Genomic DNA, 17324 nt, shown 5'->3' with positions numbered 1-17324 from the left:
ATTTCTCTGTGCATGACCCCCTATCTTGCATTGTTCTCAACTGCTTTCGAGGTTTTGTGCAGGGTATCTTAGTAGAACCTAGCTCATGTGTGAAACCCTAGTTAGGGAAATGCAATGTAGTTTTTACACATAAGATCTCTTTAACACAGAAGTCATACTAGAGAAGCTTTGGTGAGGATGCAGAGTGAGCCTTTCTTCAGTATCTGCCAAGAACTGAAAAGGATTATGGGGAAATCCATGTGGAAGAAAATGGTGATAAGAAGATGAGTGGTGGTTCCAGAATTTCTTTAGGGAATGCTATCTCACTGGAAGGGGACTTGGAGATGTATTTGCATAGTAAGCAAATTGTTTTTATTTAGCTTAGCTGTTTAAGTGGTACCTAGGAGAGCTGATGGAAGTCTAAATCAGACACACGAGGCAAGTCTTGGCACCACAATGAAATAAGAAAGGTAAGATACTGCCAAGACTATTATTGCTCCTTCAGAAACTGAACTGGGCTGCCTCTGAATAGCAAAGAAAAAGACAAGAATGCCCTTGAATAAAGTGTTCCACCATATTGACAGGAGTCTTCCCTAAACAGTTCTGTGACAGAGAAAAAAAAGACTATTTTTTAAAACAAAATTGGGATATAACTTCTGAAAAATGCAAACTATGTTACAAAATACTTTAAATTCTGAACTTCCAGATAACCTTATATTTATCATTTCTATATTTATCACATCCAAACTGACAAAGGCAAGGAAGACCAAGTGTGTTTTCCCTTCTTTATATTGCATCATTCTTTTTTTTTGGGGGGGGGTCCCTAACTTGAAATATTCTTTTACTTTCAAGACACCTTGGGGCAGCAATCATTTTTATCTCCGTGGGATTCCTGAGATACCTTTATCATTGCTCCAAGTCTATCTAAGAAGGCCAGTGGATGTTCCAAAATGTATTCTTTGCATGTATTTCCTTTAAAAAAAGAAAATCAAGCCTTTTGGTGAAAATCTTATATCACAAGTCAAACAGCACACAACAGGAACACCTCCTTTCAGAGCCTATCGTGGACTTCCTGAGGAAGAGGGACCTGTGCTGTTAAACATAAATTTTGCAGATCTGTTGGCTTCTCAGTTCATAGCATTCGACTCCCTGGCTCCTCAGCAGCTCCTTCTCTTCTGATGCATCTCGAGCTTTCAACTGGCAGAAGTGAGCCAGAGAGGCGATGAAATCATAGTGCCAGTCCAGATAGCACAGGTAGATGAGCATGTGCAGGGCAGGATCAGGGACATTGCCAGGCTGACTGGAATGGCTGGTGAGAAGGAAGAGGTGCAGTCTCGGGCCTTGGAAAACTGTCCCCCCCTTAATGGTAAAGCCTTGGATCTGTCAAGAGAAAAGAGCTGAAGTGACATACTCTTTCCTCTGAAAATCTGCTTCACAGTTGGGCTAGGGGTTCTAGAGCCCTAATCAGTCAAATTTAAATACTGGGGCCATACTTGCTGAATAATTTAAACACATTATCTAACAAATGTGAGTGTGCTCGTGGGGACAGTGAAACTTAATTTTAAATCAAGACTGACCCAGAAACTCTGGGATATATGGTTGTCATAATTAAGTGGCCAGAGAAATTCAAGGCTCTGAAATAAAACCTCTTTTATCTGATCCTTAGTTCACCTAAAACCACGTCTGTTGTCTCTAAAATTCAAAGCCTACTCAAAATTTTATGTGTTAATATAAATTTCGCAAAGAATAGTAATTCTCACTTTCTCTGCCTTTGATTCTGTTGACAGGAAGTAGATAGGAAGAGTCTTTTAAGGGAAGATATGATTCCCAGTGACGTAAAATATAGATAATAAAAGCTAACACTTATTGAAGATTTTTTTTTTTTACATACCAGACACTGTCTTAACTCATTTAATACTTACAAGAGCCTATGAATAAGTTACTATTTTATCCTAATTTATGGATGAGGAAACAGGCACTGAAAAGTTAAGTAACTTGCCCAGAGTCACACAGTATTAAGTACAATGAAGCTGTAATTCAAACCTTAGCAGTCTGGTTTCAGAGGCACTTCTCAGTTTACAACTCCATAACTCCTGGTATATTGTGTCTCTTTTTCCCCCCATCACTAACTCTCCTTCTTTATCAGATGTACCATGCAGACTTGGTACTGTTTTTGGAAGACCTGTATACCACTTGCAGTCTGCTCAGAGAATTCAAAGAAAAGCTTTCTCATATGTGCAATGAAGTGATTTAATTACTTGGAACTAGGAGAGGTTCAAATCGACAACTGGCCCCATTATCTAAATACTATCACAATAAAGAAACAGGGAGTACAGAGTCTACAGAGTAATGATTCTAAATGAGAACAATCATTTGTAGAAGGCAGCTTCTACATTCAGCTAGCTTTTAGAATATAACCCTACAACTCATTCAGTCACCTAGTTGGTTTTAAAAGGGTACATCAGAAAATTGAATTATCCATGAATGCTTTACAGAGGATTCATTTTTAAGACTTAGGTGGGCACTTTACCATGTTTCCATGCTAAAATGATTGTAGCCACCCATCATACCGTAGACATTAGGGGCCTTGCTTGCCCAACTACCTGTGCTTAGACTGAACCAAAACAACTGCTGAAGGAGACTCTTGGCCTGGCTTTTAGGATACTTGGCCTGCCCACTCTATGAAGAGGCAAAGTGGCCTTCTCTTCAGGCACTAGCCTGAAGAGTCAAGCTCCTCAATGACAAAAGATGGCCTCATCTGATGCTACAACTCCAGCCAAAGAGAATGTCCTCACGCTGACTGCCACTTACCTCTTAAGACTTGACTGAGAACAATATCTGTGGAGGATGCCTGAGGGACACGTTGTCTATCCATGTTCTGGACTAGAGATTGTAAACACTCTGTATCCAGCCCACAGGTAAGTTTTGTTTGGCCCAGAGTTCTGAACATCCTGAAAACCTCCCCCAGGAATCTACATTTCTATCTTTAATTGAAAAGTCAGAAGATCCAGCAAGATTGGGCCTGCATTCCTATAAAGCAAAAATTAGCTGAAGTTTTATAAAATATACCTCTTGTGATGCCGGCTACATTTTGCCAAAGTCCCCAGTTGGCCCACCTGAGGCATGTGAGCTTTCACCTGAGGCACCTGAGTTTGCCATGCATGTGACATCACTCTATACTTTATTCCTAGAATAAACCAGATAGATCAGCAAAGCTGTAGATGTGGAACGCAGCCTTTTGTATGCATACCTTAACCTCCATCACCACCAGCACTACCTCTTCCCTGGACTGGGCTTGATTCTGTATCTGTCCACATGAAGAGTGTTTTACAAGGTCCACCTCTGACACCCAGTGCTCTGTCCCCCATGAGGCTGCTGCTGAGGATGCTGTCACGCATTGCACAACACCAGGGATGAATGTGCTCCTCACAAGCACATTCTCAGTAGTCTTATGAACCCCATGAACACGTAAAGGGTGATTCTTTCTTATGCTGGCTGCTCAAGAGCTTCAGAGTGAAATTACTGTGCTGCTTCCAGTCAGGGCAGACAGATGGTCTCATGGTTTTGTGTACCAACTTCACTAGTGGTTTAGCTGATCTTTTCCTCCTTTTGTTTTCCTTAATCCCATGTCTTCCCATTTTTTGGTTTATACTTTTTATTGTAAAATACACATAAAATCTACCATCTTAACCATTTTTAGGTGTCCGGTTCAGGGGCATCAAGTACATTCACATCATTGTGCAACCATCACCACCATCCATCTCCAAAACTCTTTTCATCTTGCAAAACTGACACTCTGTACCAATTAAACACTAACTCTCCAGTCCCCTCTTCCCCCAGCCCCTAGCAACTGCCATTCTACTTTCTGTCTTCAAATGTGACTACTCTAGTACCTCATACGTAGAATCATACAAATATTTGTCCTTTTGTGTCTGGTTTATTTCACTTAGCATAATACCCTCAAGGTTCATTCATGCTGTTGCATTTATCTGAATTTCCTTCCTTTCTAAGGCTAAATAATATTTCATTGTATGTGCATGATAGATTTTGTTTTTCAGTCATCCACTGATAGACATTTGGGTTATGTCCATCTTTTGGCTGCTGTCAATAACGCTGCTATGAACATGGATGCACAAATATCTGTGCATGTCTCTGTTTTCAATTCTTTTAGGTATATAATCGGAAGTGGAATTATTGAATCACATGGTAATTCTATGTTTAATTTTTTGAGGAACCACCATACGGTTTTCCATAGTGGCTGCACCATTTTACATTTCCACCAGCAATGTACAAGGGTTCTAATTTCTCCACATCCTTGCAATAGCTGTTATTTTCAGTTTGGGGGATTTTTTTTTTTTTTTTTTATAATGATCAACTTAATGGGTGTGAAGTGGTTTGCCCATTTTTCAAAGTTATTTTTCTTGAAGTATTTCTATAAGTCATTGTAAGTCATTTCTGGAACAAGGTAGAGATATAAATCAGTCAATTCATCTGTTAGGCAAGATTATGTGTGGATTATTCCTTGTTTTCATTATTACCTCCTCATTTCCCTTTCCACCTACTTCTCTTTTAAAAGTGTGAGAGAAATAGATATAATATATACTTTATAAATATTATATAAATAGATATATATATTACATGTATTATAAATTGTCTTTGGAGCCAGTCCACAATTCAAATTCTGCCTCTACCAGTTACCAATTATATCACTTTGAACAATTATGTAATCATCAGAGTTTCAGTCATCTCATTTGTAAAAGAGGGATAATAACAGCTATCTTGCAGCATTATGATAAGTTTTGAAGACAAAATATGTAAAATAACTACAACAGTGCCAACACACAAAGAGGACTCATAAGTATTAGTTATTGTTAATCCATGCCTAACCCGGTCCTGGGTGTTGCCACATATATATTAGGCCATGAATTCTTTACATCCATAAAGATAGGTCAGAAATCGAGAGGGTGGAGTAACTTGCCCAAGTGGCTGATAAGTAATTCAAAACCATGTCTTTCGAACTCCAAAATGCGAACTCCTTCCCTACCCCAAACTACCTCACCACACTTCTCCAACCTGAGGGGAAGGGGAATAAATATATATTTATATGTGGAAAAGATTGGGAAGAACCCATAAAAGGGACATGTAAAACCCTGCCTATTTCAGGGAGTTGGAAGAACAAGTTAAGCTTTTTTCACAGGTAAACAGGTCAGAGGAAGTTGACAGATGTCTCTCAGCCCGAGATTCTGTTGGTGAAAAGGAACTTCTTATGCCTCTATGCCTTTCCCCAAATACTTTCAAGAGGATCTTTAGGATATTTTTGACTCCCTGGCTGACAGTTCCATTCCTATGCTAAATGCCAAAGCTGTCACTCACACTTTAGATGTACTTCTTATCTGCCCTGATAGGATCACTGCTCCTCTCCCTGAAGGAAATAAAATAATTGTCCGACAATTCCTCTCCCCAGAAGGGCCTCTTGCTCCAGGAAGTGTCAGTCACTGGGCTCATGCCACAGCTTCACTCTGGCTTACATTGCTGGCATTCCTCACTGATAATTATGAGTGACTGGATAAACCTTTATATAAAAGAAAGTCCTTCTGGGGGGCAGGGGGATCACTGTGCAGGAAGAGGAAATACTTGATCCTATCCTATTTCATACCTTAGAAGATAAAGAACATAATTCATACCAATATAATTTTAAAGATATCTACTCCTTTCTTTTCCTTAAACATCTATGTTTTCAAACAAACAGAATTTCTTTGGCACCAAACACACAGGTGCATTGAGCATGTGCTTTAGTTTATTACCTGGAAATCAACAAAAGTGACCTCCCACAGGCTTGACATATCATTGGTGTCGCTGGGCAACAAAAGGGCATCATACCGCTGCAGGCTGCTGACGCGTTGGCAGTGGTAGGAGTAACTTGATGGAGCAAACATGCCAGTTGCATTAAAAGTTATTGGAATTGAATTATTGAAAATAACCTCGACTCGGTGCAAACTAAACCAGCTCTGGATGGACAATTTGTTGTAACTGGTAAGGGTGAATCTGACAATGATTATAAAACAGTATTACCCCCAAAGCACTTTTACATTTGCTGATGCAGGACACTGTTGACGAACAGTACAAGTGCGCCCTCTTTTGTCAGGTAGTAGAACTGGCTCAGAGAGAGGCTTTTACTTTCTAGTTCTGAACAAGAGCCTCCTGATGGGTGGGAATGAAAGCAAGTAACAGGAGAACGCCCCAAAGTGAGCAATACAAATTCCTACAAAAGGAAAAACACAAAAAGCTTGGGTATTTTTTCTTTTTTAAAATTAAAATAATTTTATTATTGCAAAAAAACTGAGAAAAACTAAATGGACAATAATATAGAAGTAGCTAAATAAATAATGGTCAAAAATAAAATAGCTCTTACTATGTGTCAAGCATCTCTCTAAATTCTTTATGTATATTTTATTTAATCTTCACTACAACACCATGAGATAGAGAATATTATTATCCTCATTTTGCAGATGAGGAATCTAAGACACAAAAGGGTTAAGTAACTAACTTGTGCAAGTTTACTCAGAGAGTAAGCACTGGAGCTGGGCTTAGAATCCCATCTGAGACCAGAGCCCTTACTCTTAGCCATTTTGGAATGGAATATTCTCTAGCAATAAAAAAGTTATAACATGCATATGTCATGATCACTTTTTTCATTAAAAATGTGTGACTGCATAGAAAAAAATTCTGGAAAGACAGAGATCAAAATGTTAATATGATTACCCACTTTGTTATACACTTGAAACTAACAACATTGTAAATCAACTATATTTCAATTTTTTTAAATGGAAAAAAGAAAAAGAAAGCAGCTGAGATCAGTATAGCTCAGGGTGAAAGCTTGGGTTTTGATCCTGGCTCTGCCCACCTGTAGGTTATGTTCCTGCTCCTTCTGGGAACAGCATCTTGGTGTGTATAGGGCTGACCCTCTCCCCTCTCAGTGGTCTCCCCGGACCCTGCCAATCAGTGTATTGTGGCCCTTTAATCACTGTGATCGGTTTAGAGAGAGGCATATGCCCCAGGCTGGGTCAATAAGATGTAAGCTGTGCTACAACAGAGTTCTTTTATGTTGCTTAAGTGGATAACTGTCAGCTGGCCACCATCTTTCCAGCCTGAGAATGAAACTGACACAAGGACAGCAGAGCCAAGAGATGGAGAAAGATGCTGCCCTGGTGAGGTAAGTTAAGTGTCTGAAGCTAACACTTTCAATCCTATTAATCAGTTACCTTTTGACTTTATGCAGCCAAAAGAGTTCTCAGAAATACAGCTCTTATTAGTGGTATGGTAAGTGTTGTTAAACAACCCAACTGGGCCTTGCTTTCCTCATCTGTAAAATAGGTTGTGCTCGTTTAAATAGAATGCTCTGTGCTGGCCTGGTGTTATAAAACATTCGTTGTTATCTGGGACAGCCCCTGCTCACCCTGGGCTCCTGACTCAGATACAGAAAGGTTTTTTGAGGGATGCAATTGAGTCTGGCCATCCCCGCCCACTGCAACAAACCACCGAGAACGCTGAAGGCCAGAAGGATGGAGGTGGTGGACATCTCAGATCTGGACTCTGGAGTCAGCTGTTCCAGAGGGCAATGGGAGAGACAAGCCATTCCCAGAAAGGGCAGGCTGGCTCTGGATTCCCTGCAAGTGACTTCTGTTGTGCTCAGGGCTGGGGTGGAGCCCGCCACATTGTTTGCAGCCCTATTTCAGATAATGGCCTGAGATTGAGGCTGTTGTGACACAGCCTCAGTGCTGTGGGAACATTAATGCACCAACGGAACTGCTCGAAAAAATCCTTCCTGGTGAAAACACCAGGTCGTTTTGCCAAACAGCTGTCCAGCCCACAGGGTCTTTGGTTCTGTGTCTCTTGGCCCACTTGAGGGCAGGAATGGCACGCCCATGGGCCTGGGGGACATGAAACCCTCTGCCCTGGCCTCTCAAACCTGTGCTGGTTCCTGGAGCAGAGCCTGAGCAAGGATTTGTGGGCAAGTGATTTTTTAAGAAAATCCCAGGAGGACAGGAGAGGAAAGATGTGAAACAGGCGGAGGGAGGGGAGAACAAGTAAGGGCGTGCATCCAGCAGGGTCCCTGGAGGGCGACTTTGGCTCTGTCCTGCTGGGATATCTGGAAATGCCTGTTGGTTAGGGCTGCCCTGGGGGATGTCTGGCCCTCTGGTGGACATGCAGGCAAAGGGTGCTCCAGCAGCCCAGGAGAGCCCCTGGCAACCACACAGGGTGCCTGTTGTTAAACAAGGAGAGGGAGGGAGGGAAGTGGATGGAACAGCTCAGTGCCTACTTCTGTTCCTGCCCTTCCAAGTTGCTCTTTTAAAAGGATACGTTGGAAAAGTCAGACATAAAAGGTCATATGTTGTATGATCCCATTATATGAAATGTCCAGAACAGGCAAATCCAGAGATAGAAAGCAGACTGGTGGTTGCCAGGGGCTAGGAGGGGGAATGGGGAGTGACTGCTAAGGGGTAGGGAGTTTCCTTTTGGAGTGATAAAATGCTCTGGAACTACACAGAGGTGATGGTTGTACAATATTGTGAATGTACTAAGTGCCACAGACGTGAACACTTTAAAATTGTAGCTTTTATGTTATGTAACTTTTACCACAATAAAAAAAAGTAAAAATAGAAAAAACAAATGTTAATTGTGATGACCAATGGTGGTTGGATTATGAATGATTTTCATTTTCTTTTTATAGCTCAGTATTTTCCAATCTTTCAGTTTTCAACAGATATATATATAACCTTGTCTTAGCTTGGGCTCCTACAGAAGTAGACCCTGAGACAAGGATGTGAATACAAGTATTTTGTGGAGGTGATCCCAAATTTATTGGGGAATTTAGTCATCCAAAAAACGTAGAATATCATATGACATTTGTCTTTCTCTTTCTGACTTACTTCACTTAGTATGATAATCTCTCGGTCCATCCATGTTGCTGCAAATGACATTATTTCATTCTTTTTTATGGCTGAGTAGTATTCTTTTTTTTTTTTAATGGGGTACAGTTGTTTTACAATGTTGTGTTAGTTTCTACTGTACAGCAAAGTGAGGTAGAATTCCCTGTGTTATACAGCAGGTTCTCATTAATTATCTATTTTATACATATTGGTGTATATATGTCAATCCCAATCTCCCAGTTCATCCCACCCCTCCTCTTTCCCCCCTTGGTGTCCATACATTTGTTCTCTACATCTGTGTTTCTATTTCTGCCTTGCAAACTGGTTCATCTGTACCATTTTTCTAGATTCCACATATATGTGTTAATATACGATATTTGTTTTTCTCTTTCTGACTTACTTTACTCTGTATGACAGTCTCTAGGTCCATCCACGTCTCTACAAATGCTCACTTATATGTGGAATCTAAAAACTGATACAAAACAGAAACAGACTTAACAGACATAAATAACAAACTTACGGTTACCAAAGGGGAAGGGGTGGGGAGGGATAAATTAGGAGTTTGGGATGAGCAGATACAAACTACTATATATATAATAAATAAACAACAAGATCCTACTGTATAGCACAGGGAACTACATTCAGTATCCTGAAATAAACCATAATGGAAAAGAATATGAAAAAGAATATATATATATATACATACACATATATGTGTGTGTGTATAACTGAATCACTTTGCTGTACAAAACTTATACAGCATTGTAAATGAACTATAGTTGAAGTATACTTCAATTAAAAAAATTTTTAAATGAAGTATTGCAAATAAAAACAAACAAACAAACAAAAGTATGTAGAAGAGAGAGAAGAGAAATGACAGAGGAATGGAAGGCAGCCCCAAAGGACAAAGGTAAGCAAGCTTCCACCATGAGCGACAGGGGCTTAATGCCCACAGGGAATCCTGGGAGACAGCGTAGAACACACACCTCTGAGTTATCTCACCCGAGGGTGAGGGAGCTAGGATATTTACAGACTTCTTTCAGTCATTGCTGGGGTACAGATGGGAGGCAGTGGGCCCCTTTGGCCAGAGAAAGCTTTTAGGCAAAGAAAGGCTGGAAGTTTAAACTTGAGCTGGTGGGGACTTCCCTGGGGGTCCAGTGGTAAAGAATCCACCTTCCAATGCAGGGGATGCAGGTTTGATCCCTGGTCAGGGAACTAAGATCCCACAAGTCATGGAGCAACTAAGCCTGTGCACCACAACTACTGAACTCACACGCCTCAACTACAGCCTGCGTACCACAAACTACAGAGCCCATGCACCCTGGAACCTGTGCTCCACAACTAAAGAGAGAAAACCTGCATTCCACAACTAGAGAGAAGCCCACACACCGCAATGCAAGATCCCGCATGCTGCAACTAAGACCTGACACAGCCAAAAATAAATAAAATAAATAAATAAATGATAAATAAATCTTTAAATAAATAAATAAATCATTTTTTTAAAAAAAAGTTGAGCTGGTGGACTATAGTGCACTCAAATGGAAATGCCCAAGAGGATATAGACAAGGTACACTGACAATGTCAGCCACACAGCTTTACCATCAGAAAAAATAATAATCAAAAAGCTACTTTCCTCTAGGGAAAAATTTTTAAAAGGTGCTATTTGAATCAAAAATATTCCCCATTCCTATATCAAACAAATATGTATATGTGTCTGGTCACCTTGTGAGATTCTATAAAGTGTCTCTGAAAGATGATGGCATGCATGTTCTAAATTATGACCAGTGAAACACTCGTATCCCATGATATGTAGGCACATGTTGAGGAAAGAGCTTTCCAAGGTTAAACATAGGAAATGCTAGGTTAGAGGCAAAAAAAAGAAAGAAAGGGGGACTGGAGACAAGACGGCAGAGTAGAAAGACTTGAGCTCATTTCCTCTTACGAAAACACCAAAATCACAACTAACTGCTGAACAATCATCAACAACAACAAGAAAAGACAGGAAATGCTAGGTTAATCAAAGTCACCAAGTGCAGCAATCTTCCTTAAGAGCGTGTCTTCACAGAAACTTCAACACACAGATTTATACCATGAATCTCCAAGAGGACACGCTGTGCAGTCTTTCTCAAACACGTTTCACCACAGGACCCCTTTTCTGGAAATATTATAAACATTTACACAGAGCAAAAGTGTTCCATAGAACACAGCTTAGGAAAGACTGCCCTAGCACATCCTTCTGGTTTTTCAAGAAATGTTAAAGACACGGCTGCTTATCTCCACTAAAAGGTTGCTCCTATAGGAAAGGAAACATTATATTTTTATAAGAAAAAATTTTTAATGCTTTCAAATTGCTCCCCACCCCTGGAGCAGTTCCTAACTGCTTGGATAAGCCAACGTTGGCAGATGCATTATTCCATACATGAACAGAAAAATGCAGGCCTATGTTGATTGTCTGCTGGGGAATTCAGCTAACAGAGAATTTTTAGTTACAGTTAAATGATAAGTGTGACTCAGTTGTAAGGAGCTATACAGAAAATAACTTCAAACTAGAGCCTCAGTTTTGGAGCTTTAAACATATCTTATTCTTTGCTCAGAGGAAAGAGGTATCACATTCTCAGGTTCATGTATTTTCTAGGCCGCTAAAGGAAGAGGGAAAAAGTATAGTTGCTTTGGTAGAAACTAAAGAAAGTATTACTATAGGATCCCATCATAACATCACTGACTTTTCAGTGTAATTAGATAAATGTGGCATTTCATGTGTCACAATACTGGGCACACAGCAGTCCCTTGATACTTACATGTTGAATGAATAAATTATATGGAGCTAATCTGAAGTGCTGAACCTATGACATTCCAAAGTGCTATCCGTACCTACCTTATATCAATACCTCTGGGATTTTCAGCATCACCAAACTTCAGAGACAACCTTAGAAAACAGAAACACAGTCCATCAAAATATGAATAACCCTTACTCCACACTATACTCAAAAATTACCTCCAAATGGATCACAGGTCTAAATGTAACAACTAAAACTATAAAACACATAGAAGAAACATAAAATAACATTTGTGCAATCTTGGGGTAAGAAACAGCTTCTTGAAAAAATGTAAAAGTATGAACTATAAAATAAAAAACTGATAAATTGCACTTTATCAAATTTTAAAAACCTTTGCTCTTCAAAAGATACTGTTAAGAAAACGAAAAAGGCAAGTCACAGAATGGGAGAAAATATTCACAACACATATACACAAAGAATTTGTATCCAAAATACAGCAAATAGCACTAACAACTCAATAATAAGGAGAAAACCCAACTTTAAAGTGTTCAAAAGACATGCACTTCACAAAGGAAGATATACAAATAACCAGTAAGTACATAAAAAGATGTCAATATCATTAGTCATCAAGCAAATATAAAATGAAACCACAATATGATGCCATAGTACAGTAATCAGTATGGTTAAAACTTTTTTCAAAAAAAAAAAAACACTCTTAAGCTGTTAGTATCTACATTTATTCACATTATTTGGAACATTAACACAAGATTTCCTGGAGGGGAGATAGATTATCACTAACCCAGAGCAATAACCACATTGGTTCCCCTTTTAGCCAAATTCTTCCCCTGCTGAAAGCCAGATGCCATCCTACACATACTGGGATTTACAACACAGGTAAGGAACACTAAAGTTATGAACCTGGGAGCTCATACAGGAGACAGTCGTTCCTCCTTCAACTCCTGAGAGAAGGAGAAAGACATCTGCTTCTTTAGTGTCAGAAATTTTCCTTGGAAAAATAAAAGTGTATGAATTTTAATAGCCTTTGGATGGGAGCAAACAGCTCACCATAAAGGAAACAAATGGGTGCATGTCTAATACCCATGTAGGTAAATAAAGTCTCCAAGGAGACGATAAGAAGCTTCTCTGGGTTTCCAAGCCCTGGAATATCTCAATGGTGCTGAGTTTCATTACTCCTTGACATGTAATCACATTCCTGTGAGGAGGTACATCCCTTACTAACTCCAAGACTTATCTTTTAACCCAGGTCCGAGCAAAATTTGTTTAGAAATTGCTAACCATACAGAAACATAATAATATTTTCTCTGTAGTCCCACACTGATCATACCTAATGTTGGTAAGGATGTGAAGTAGCTGGAACTCTCATACAGCGCTGGTAGAAAGGTAAACGCTACAACCACTTTAAAAAACCATTTGGCAGTTTCTTAATAAGCTAAACATACACATACCGTATGATCTAGCCATTCCACTCCTAGGTATTCACCTAAGAGAAATGAAAATATATGCTCCTATAAAGACGTGTACATGAATATTTACAGCAACTTTATTTGGAAAGTTATCTAAAAACTGGAGGAAAAACAAATTTCCATCAAGATAAATAAGTTGTGATATATCCATACAAAGGAATACTTACTATTCATCAGTAAAAAGAAATACTCCTTTGACACATGCAATAATGTAGAAGAATATCAAAATCATTATACTAAGTGAAGGAAGCTAAACTAAAAAAGAGCGTACACTGTATGATTATAGTTATATAAAATTCTAGAAAATGCAAACTAATCTATAACAATAGGAAGCAGAACAGTGGTTACCTAGAAAGGTGGGAATGGCAGAGGGATGGATTACCAAGGGGCACAAAGAAACTTCTGAGTGTGATGAAAATGTTTGCTGTCTTGCTTGTGATGATGGTTTCACAGGTATAAACGTATGTCAAAACTGACCAAATTGTATACCTGAAATATGTGCAGTTTATTATATTTCATTTAAATTTCAAAAAGGTTGAAAAATAAGAATGATGAAAAGCTAAATACAATTGAAATGGGAAAATGTGAGAAATTTAAATATATAAAGGATGACGCTGATATGTGACATTATAATGTCTTGAAGTTATAACACCTCAATATACATTATAAAAACAAAAAAGCCAAAGTAGGTGGTTATAAAATGTCCAATTACAAATTTGAAAAAAATCACACAAACATAATTTCATCAATTTGGTCCCACTTATCAAGAAATAGAAATGTCAGTGACTGAGCTCATTTATCTTCCTACTACTTATGGAGAAAGGGAAGGAGTATTTACAAAATTAACCATATTAATAAGATCACTAAAAGAAATATCTTTATTTCCTAACATCATAAGCTTAGGTACCTTAGAAGCACTCATTTACAAACACTTTATAAGCTAATTTACTCGGTAAAGCAAGTTTTCAAGAGGATTTTTCTCTAACAATATTCTGATAATGTTACAAATTACTGAAAATACTTTAAAGAAATGAAGTGCACTTCTTGGATTGTACTTTATAAATTTGACTGGTCACTTACTCTAACAGAAGTTCTCTGGTTCTTCCAAGGAATCAGAATAGCTTAGTTACCCACAAATTGGCTCTCCAGCTAATGAACTGAAGCTCCAAGCAAAGCCACGTTGCGCCCACCCGAATCTCTGGTGGAGCAGCTCAATGGCCTCCATGCTTCTGATGTCCCAAGAGCTTTCTCCAGCAGTCCTGGTTTCAATGAAAGCTGTTAACATGCTCTGCTGTGGAGTAAAGAACATGAGGCCCAATTTCAACAAAGCAAATTCAGCAATCATTCAGTGAGATTTTTTTATGTGCCAAGCACTGCACCACATGCTGCACCATAAAGGGGAAATACAACCTAGGGAGTCACTCAAAAAAGAGCTTCATTTACTCTTCCAAGCGCCCTACCCTCCCATGTTTAAAACAGATTCTGAATTCTTGAGACTTTAATTGCCTAAATTCAAAATACACACAGATGCTGGGATTATGCTCTGTTTGTAAGGCTTTCACTATTTAAAAAGACTTCTGTAGCAAATCTGTCTGCCAACAATTTGCCTTTCCCTGAACATTTTGTTTCCAAGCACTAAAATATGGTCATTTTTTTAAAATCTGTGCTTTTGACCTTACATGGTTATGTCTTAGCTTGGGTTTGTTCTTTCCGCAACTCCCTTTCTGGTTCTTGAATATAAGATTTCCTTGCCAGCATAACAAAGGCATCTCACTAATCTACGCAATTCACAGGAATCAGGGACAGTCTCAGCAGCTGGTCCTTGAATGCCTCACATCCTGGGAAGCCTCCCCCTCATGCCCTTGGGAGGGCTCTCCAGGATGCCTGCACACTCACCTGAGCAGGACTCTAAAATGTGGATGATACATGCTCAGAACTCACCCACTAGAATTCTTGGGCAGTGACAAAGAAAAAAAAAATCATTAACTTGTGTATTATGAAAACCAAAGGTTCCTTAGGCCTCTCTACCAGGTAACTAGACACTATTTTACTCTAGTCGTCATTAGTATCTTATACTTTGAGTAGCACTTGGCAAAGTTCTCATGCATACATTTCCTCATTTGATTTTCACACTGCAATGAGATAGGGCCAAGAGAGAGGAGGGAAAATGGCATTGTTAAAGATGTTTTAGACCCCAGCTCTACTACCATACAGGCTGTATGATCGTAACAAGTTTCCTAAGCTCACCCTCACCTGAAACACCGATGATAACTGTACCTGTGACTCAGGGACTTAACTCGCAATAGCATTGTGAGGAATAACAGATAACATACCTGTGAAGTCCTCACAAGGTGCCTGGCCAATTCCAAGTGCTCCAGTCCTGTTAGCTGCTAGTAATAGATGCCACCATCTCCATCTCACACGTGATGATCCTAGAGTGGCTCCTGTTTATAAAGTCACAGAGCTCACTGGCAGAAGTGGGCCTAGAAGCTAAGTTTTCATTCTTTCTGTCTCTAGGTTCCCAGTGATAATCAAGGTTTCTAAAGTCCAGCAAAAAGCTGTAGTGCCCTGATCTACCCCACAAATTCCCTGGCGTCAGGATAAATGGAATCAAGGAGGGCCAGTCAGCCATGGACAGGCAAGACTATCCCCAGGCAATCAGCCTCTCTCCCCGCAGCTGACCACAAATAAAGAGCACTGTAGGGAATTAATTAGAGGCTGAGGAAACAGTCCTGAGCTCTCAGCAATGCTGGAGTCTCTTTGATAGTTATGCTGTAACAGAATAAACAAATCCGGGAGGACTCTGGATTTTGCTTACAATTCCCTAGCTCTCTGATAAGAGACAGTCATTGTGAATAGCAACATACTTACTAAAACTTGTAATGTAACTTGTAAGCATACATGAATATAATCCATTTTTTACCCATCATCAAGAATTTTTAAATGAGAAGTAAAGTTCAGAAATAAAAAAGTGTTCCCACCAAAGTATATAAGAATAATACAGAGAAACACACACACACACACCACAAACACAGAGCATGTTATGGTTTATACAAAGCATTCTGCCCATCTAAACCAGGCCAGAACAAATGCAGAGAATCTTCCAAAAGCCTCCATTATGCCAACAAATGTTGAAAGCAAGGAGCTTTATAGAAAGCAAGTGGGACATGCCAGACTTCCTCCCTCTGGACCAAAACAAATACAAGCAAAAAATATCTGCTTGGATGGCTGAAAAGCAGAGAAAGGCACTGGAAATTGACTTCCTCTTCGATAGGGATAGTTGTTTAATCTGCTTATCTCAAGTCAAAAATAATTATTCTAATCATTTTTTAAATGTCCTAAAGAATTCTCTGAAATTTGGCCATTCAAAGTTACCCTTGCACATTTGCAAACAGGCAATGTTCCATAACTTCAGAACACTTCCTAGAATCAAATATCTGCCCTGGCTAGATGGAGTCAGCTTTCTTTGTTTCACCCACTAGAATATGTATGACTCTGCTCACCGATATGCAATTTCCTTCCTGCTAGGACAAAAGTAGTTTGACACCTCACATTTGGAGTTGACATAGAGCCTGGAATCCTTTCTCTTTTTCAGAACGAGTTTGGGAAACTTCATTTTCAGAATCCTGAACTTCCACAAAGTATTATAGCAATTAGCTAAAGTGTTCAGAAGAAAATTATTGGGAAAAAAAATAAGAAATTAAAAAAATTAATTTCTGACTTGTTCTTTCATTTTAGACATTAGACGTTTCCTCAGAAATGTATGTCAGGGTCATGTACAAAGGAGCTACTTCTACTTTCTGAAATGACAGAAAACTGGACCACCCAGTTAACAGGCTACACTCGCCCTAAGGGCTTGCTCCGGCAAAGCAGTCAAGTTACATGGCACTTCCTTCACTGCAGTTTGAGTTGCCAGCGTCCACTGTTGCCTTGTGGCCAATGGCTTCATCTGTAAGGTCCAGCCAGGTCTGATTCTTAAATTTAATTGTTATTCTTTTGGCCCAAAAGAGAATGCAGGGAATTCCATCCACAGAGACATTAACCGGGCTATGATGGCTGAATGCATTCCAAGGTTCTTTTTCTAAATCTTTGTCTGCTCAGATTGTAATTGAGAGCCTAATTAACCAAATAAATGAAATTTAAGATACGAATTT

At 39.3% G+C, this 17324-nt stretch overlaps 1 protein-coding gene across 1 annotated transcript in view; it reads right to left on the bottom strand.

Moving 5' to 3' along the window:
- Window positions 1–231: 231 nt before the first annotated feature.
- The window catches only part of ATP6AP1 (ATPase H+ transporting accessory protein 1), a gene marked incomplete at its 5' end in the record, with an annotated part of 40831 nt that continues 23738 nt past the window's right edge, over window positions 232–17324 (bottom strand). Inside the window, 6 exon segments of the mRNA XM_079918624.1 lie at window positions 232–1256; window positions 1259–1337; window positions 1339–1359; window positions 5784–6024; window positions 11785–11835; window positions 17053–17263. Coding sequence (XP_079774750.1) covers window positions 1075–1256; window positions 1259–1337; window positions 1339–1359; window positions 5784–6024; window positions 11785–11835; window positions 17053–17263 — 785 coding nt within the window. The 3' untranslated portion in view covers window positions 232–1074.

Source organism: Stenella coeruleoalba (assembly GCF_951394435.1).
Source record: "Stenella coeruleoalba genome assembly, chromosome: 3".
Classification (NCBI taxonomy): domain Eukaryota; kingdom Metazoa; phylum Chordata; class Mammalia; order Artiodactyla; family Delphinidae; genus Stenella; species Stenella coeruleoalba.
This window is presented reverse-complemented; position numbering and strand designations above follow the sequence as displayed.